General features: G+C 49.1%; 1 protein-coding gene across 2 annotated transcripts in view; it reads left to right on the forward strand.

The window, feature by feature from the left end:
* Positions 1-3895, forward strand: part of ppil6 (peptidylprolyl isomerase (cyclophilin)-like 6) — a 54335-nt gene extending 50440 nt beyond the window's left edge. For both annotated transcript variants that reach the window (XM_038798776.1, XM_038798777.1), the window contains exons 7-8: positions 707-842; positions 3689-3895. In XM_038798776.1, the coding sequence (XP_038654704.1) occupies positions 707-842; positions 3689-3800 (248 nt within the window). In that variant the 3' untranslated portion in view covers positions 3801-3895. The remainder of the gene's footprint in view (positions 1-706; positions 843-3688) is intronic.
* The last annotated feature ends 2105 nt before the right edge of the window (positions 3896-6000 follow it).

The raw sequence follows: 6000 nt of genomic DNA on the forward strand, positions 1-6000 counted from the left end.
TAGGACACTTAAAATTTCCGGTGTACAGCAGTCAATGCTGTAATAATGGGCATGGCTTGGTTACCCCTAATGCTCATTCAACTGCAAAGGAAGGGCTCTATGTGATAAAATATCATTTCCTCATGATATCTGTATATTTGTTTTATCATATAAATTAATTTTGCCCCGACAGACTGTGGGAGCTTTTCAGAGTTACTAAATACAGCAAGCAAGGCCCTTTCAGATTAACATTTAACAAATGTCAACCTTGTGGGATGAGGTTGTTACAGAGAATAGTGACATTCACTGAGTGCAAATTCAATATTATTCATCCTCCTGAAGGTCAGCAATCAATGTTATCAAATTGTTATGGAGATCAATAGGTAGACATGATTACTGGGCAGTAATCTCATGAAGCAGTTCAGCTGGCACCATAAGTTATCTCCATGAAAAAATATCCCTTTAAGATTTGAGTGCAGTTTATTCCGTGAACAATTTATCTTGAGGTTTTACATATGCTTTGAGTGACATGGTCCGTGAAATAAATAACGGTGGGTTGAGATGTTCAGATCCGAATTAAAATAGAGCAATGGGACTCGGATAGACTCTCTTAGTTTAATGTAAGAATACTTGCGATCGGTATATCCCAAATGGACAATGTTTTGGCCAACACCAGTACCAGCAATAGCTACTACAGTATTTCACAGGATGTGTTTTCTATTATTAGATGAGACCTTTGCAATCTCCCACTGCAAGAGAGGAGTTCTTGGAATGGCTAACATGGGGCGACATACTAACGGAAGCCAGTTTTACATCACACTACAGCCATGTCTTTGGATGAACACCAATTTTGTAGCTTTTGGGTTGGTATTTTGTACTTACTTTTGTCTGAATATTGTTAGTTTAACATAGTGGAGAAGAAACTCAATGATGTGACTGAAGGATACTGCACAGGTATTGAACTGCAGAACTTTTTTTTAAAATTTAGAGTACCCAATTATTATTTCCAATTAAGGGGCAATTTTAGCGTGGCCAATCCACCTAACCTGCACATCTTTTGGGTTGTGGGGTGAAACCTACGCAGACACGGGGAGAATGTGCAAACTCCACACGGACAGTGACCCAGAGCCGGGATTCGAACCCGGGTCCTCAGCGCCGTAGGCAGCAATGCTAACCACTGTGCCACCGTGCTGCCCTTTGAACTGCAGAACTGCCTATTCCCTGGAGAATGGAGTTAAGTCTGTGTCGAATCATATTATGCAAACTATAAATTAGGAGCAGGTGACTCTGGTGGGTGGAGAGAAGAATGAAAATTCCTCACCTCCCGGGTCCACCGATCTGCCCCCCCGCACCTGTTCCATAAATGCTCACAGCGGCTTAGCCACCCCGGAGAGCACCAACGATTTTGGCCGAGAACAGTCCATCTTCAGATCTAGCAAGCAATTCAAATCACCCCAAAAATCAGTTGGAGCGTATCCAGATCTGGAATGGAAGCCAACATCTTCCCAACGAATGCTTTCTCATCCCAGTTCGGGGCATATACATTAACTAACACCACCAATCGTCGAACCAAGGTGTGGTAGTCACCACTAATTTTATATTAGATGTAGTACGGTAAGGCTCCTGTACTAGAGATACATGGTCGAAAGAGTACAACTACTGCACGCGAACCTGCAGTACGCTTACGGGCGCGAGGACGCCATCTCCCTCTGGGACCTGGCACCCGCTGGATCCCCACCCTCATCCCACCACCCGACACCCCCCCTCCAGTTGCTCCTGTACCACTCCCCCTCCCCCCAGCGCACCTCACCGCAGCCCCCGCCCCAGGAGGATCCGTCCTCCCACTGGTTCCACTCGGGGGCAACGAAGACGAGGACAACACGCTCCCGGAGTCACAGGTGACCAAGTCGGCGCCCACATCACCACCAGGACCCAGGCAATCACAGCGGAGGATCAAGGCCCCCGACAGACTGAACTTGTAAATTTTTCCACCAGCCTCACCGGACTCTTTTTTAACAGGGGGTGAATGTGGTAGTCATCACTAACTGTATATTAGATGTAGTACGGTAAGGCTCCTGTACTAGAGGTACATGGGTAAATCCATGCCTGCTGGCTCCGCCCATTAAGCGGCGTATAGATGTGTGTCCACACTGGAGTTGCTCCCATTCTGGTAGCAGCTACAGGAGGCCACACATCTTTGCTCAATAAAGCCTTGATTATTCACTACTCTCGTCTTTGTAGTAATTGATAGTGCATCACAAGGACCCTGTGATCATCACATAACTACCGTATGGATCCGCCACTACCTTGTCCGTCAAATAACTAATCCAATTGCTGCCCTCCCTGCCCCCCCCCCCCCCCCCCCCCCATTCCTCCCCCCCTCACCCTGCTGTCAAGCCAGAATGAAAAACTTGGCTCACCCACCCCTTCCGTAGCCTGGTCTGGTCCTTCATCCGCAGATGAGCCTCCTGAAAAAATACCACATCAGCCCTCAGATTCTTTAGGGGGGAGAAAACTCTTGACCTTTTAACCCCCCAATCCCCGTATATTCCAGTGACCAACCGAACCAGGGGGTCTCCCAACACCCACCTTTAACTTGGAGTTAGCAGGGCAGCACGGTGGCCTAGTGGTTAGCACAGCAGCCTCACGGCGCCAAGGTCCCAGGTTCGATCCCGGCTCTGGGTCACTGTCCGTGTGGAGTTTGCACATTCTCCCCGTGTCTGCGTGGGTTTCGCCCCCACAACCCAAAGATGTGCAGAGTAGGTAGATTGGCCACGCTAAATTGCCCCCTTAATTGGAAAAAATAATTGGGTAATCTAAAATTTTAAAAAAAAACTTGGAGTTAGCCATTTCTGCTGTAAAGGATTAACAACTGCTAGGCCAGAGGATGTAGGCCCACAGCCCACCTAAGATGGCCACCAAACCAACCCACAAAACGAAACATAGAAAATCCCATAGTCAGCATCACAAAACTAACATACCCCTTTCCCCCCCACCAAACCTCACCCAAACAGCCATGTTAATCACAATGCACAGAACAATACCCCTTTCCAAACAATCCCCACACCCACCCAAACAAAAAGGCTTGGCTCATTGAATCACAAAAGGTCCAACAGGCCGCAGCCCCTTCCCCCACCTCACTCCCATTAAGAATTTAGATTAGGATGTTGTACAATGAATTATAGTTTCATATCAAGTGAAAATGGGAGGAATGGAATGTACGCCATGTGGGACTTTAGCTTCAATGAGAGGAAAATTTAGAGGAGCATTCACCTTATTAATGCACAGGGAATAGGGATAAACAAGAAAGATTTTGACACAGGAAGATATTTTGCATGTCCTTTGACATCCTCGTCCCAATCTGCAAGCTCTATTGCTAAAGGGAATAAGGGCAGTAGACGCATGGAAACATCACCACTCGCACGTTTCCCCCAAGCCACACACCTGACTTGGAACTATGTCACTGTTCCTTCACTGACACTGGGACATCCCTGGGACAATCTCTAGCAGCATTTTGGGTGTACGTACACTGCATGGACATCAATAAATCAAGAAGGCAGCTCACCAGTTGAGGGTGATTATGGGTGGGTAATACTAGGCGATACTCACACCCCACAAACAAAAGTTTGAAAAAATACCCAGCCAGCAAGTTCCTTTTTGTTCAAAATCAAATCTTTCCTGACCTGGCTTTTTCTTTTTCTTTCACCAGACACGTGGTAGCCGGCACAAAGGTTCTTGAAGAATTGGAACTGGTTCCCACATACAATGAGAGACCAACGGTAGAATGCAAAATTGAAGATTGCGGTATATATTCTCCCTGAACACCATCGCTCTTTTTGCTTGGTTCCAATAACATTCTATTTCCTGCACAATATTTATTTTCCTCACAATAAAATGTTGTCTTGCAGCACACAAACAATCTGGAGTCTTCAATACTCTGTACCTTTATATTTTTATTTATACAATAAGTGACACATTAATGAAAGTGAAAACTCCCAATGTTAATAAACTGGGGGATGGGGACACTCCTTCACAAACTAACAACAGAAAGCAATTAGTTGCCCCAATCATAGGCTATTATTTACTTTTGCAGACAAATGCTTGCAATATGACAGCCCTCTTTTGTTAGTTTAAAGAGCATGATCCACATCTGTTCTATGACATGATTTACCAGTGTCACTGGCATCGCTGTTCCACCCTGTTCTGCCCGCTGCCTATAGATAGACCGGTGTCAGGCAGGTGGGATTCAGAAGAGTTGAAGATTGCCGTCGTCACCTTGGTTGCAGGCTCAAGGTTGCCTCCAGCGTGACCTCCTCCCTGATGGTGTCCATAGGGCACTGGGATGGAGGGGCAGCTGGAGTGAGCTCCAGAGGCCTCTGCGTCATCTGGCTCTGCCAGTCCTGGTGGCTCCCCATTGTCTGCACCATGGTTTCGGTGCCCTCGGTGATGCTCCTCAGTGACTGGGCCACGCTCGGCAGAACCCCCACAATGTCCACCTGCATTTGGGACATATCTCTGATCGTTTGGGACATGATATCAAGGCCCTCAGCCATGATCGTCACAGACTGAACCATGCCTTGGGCAGCACCACTCAAGACGCTGATTTCATGCTCCAGGCTTTCCACTGAGGTCGCCACCCTAGCAGAGTTGGCCTCATTGCCACGCATTGTCGGCATCATCTTCTGTGCCCGTAGCCTTTGGGACTCTTCCAATCAGCTGTGCACTCGCTTAGTCTTGGGGGGCAGCACAGTAGCATAGTGGTTAGCACAATTACTTCACAGCTCCAGGGTCCCAGGTTCGATTCCCGGCTTGGGTCACTGTCTGTGCGGAGTCTGCACGTTCTCCCCGTGTGTGCGTGGGTTTCCTCCGGGTGCTCCGGTTTCCTCCCACAGTCCAACGATGTGCAGGTTAGGTGGATTGGCCATGCTAAATTGCCCTTCGTGTCCAAAATTGCCCTTAGTGTTGGGTAGGGTTACTGGGTTATGGGGATAGGATGGAGGTGTGGGCTTGGGTAGGGAGCTCTTTCAAAGAGCCGGTGCAGACTCGATGGGCCGAATGGCCTCCTTCTGCACTGTAAATTCTATAAGCTGACCTTTGACTGCTGACTCCCTTGAATGTTCCTGCCTCTACATGATGAGCATCAGCAACTGTGTGGCAATCACCTGTGGAGGAAGTGGACACCCTCTCCTGGTGGCCGTGAAGGTCACCACAGCCCTGAACCTCTGTGCAACCGATTCATTCCAGGGCTCGAACGGGGACTGGTGCCGTATTTCCTAAGCTACAGCCCACAAGTGCACCTGTGAGGCAACGGATACTATCTACCCGAGGCGTGTGTCTGCGCTGATGGAAGGTGGTGGTGGTAGCTGTGATATCTCTATGCAGGTCTCCTCGGAGCTCTCCTCTGAGGTGGTCTCTTGGGTGGTATGGAGACCACGTGATGTGACCATCAATTTACTTGAGTCACGATAGGAAGTAAAGTGTGGTTTTAATAAACTTACAACTGAGCCTGCCTGCGACCAGAAGAACTGAGGGCAGACTCACAAGGCTGCAGCACTTTATACTTCCGGTAGTGGGAGGGGCCATGGACAGAGCCAAGGGTGGAGCCCTGTACAAGCTCTTCATCTCCCCCTGTGGGCAGAGCCACGCAACAGTTCACAGACAGAGCCCACAAGAACACAATGCTATACAGCGTGAATTACATGATGTACATTCACCACATTCACCCCCGTAAAAAAATCAAGTCCGGCGGGGGTGACGGGTCTACAGGTTGAGCCGGTCCGGTGGCCGAGTCGTCCTTTGGGATCGGCGGAGCACCAGGGTTGCAGCCTCTTCGGGTAGCTGGGTGGTGACGGGCGGTGTGGATCTGAGGGTGGACTCCGGGGATGGTTCAGTCTGATCTTCGTTCCTGACCGGTGCGACGGGCGAAGGGGGGCGCAGGGCGTGGGGGGTCGGGTGGGGTGTAGTGTGAGGGGTACCTCGGCGGTAGTGGTGGTAGAGGTGGATCCTGCAGGCGCCAGGTCC

This window comes from Scyliorhinus canicula, chromosome 6 (genome assembly GCF_902713615.1).
Source record: "Scyliorhinus canicula chromosome 6, sScyCan1.1, whole genome shotgun sequence".
In the NCBI taxonomy this organism is placed as follows: Eukaryota; Metazoa; Chordata; class Chondrichthyes; order Carcharhiniformes; family Scyliorhinidae; genus Scyliorhinus; species Scyliorhinus canicula.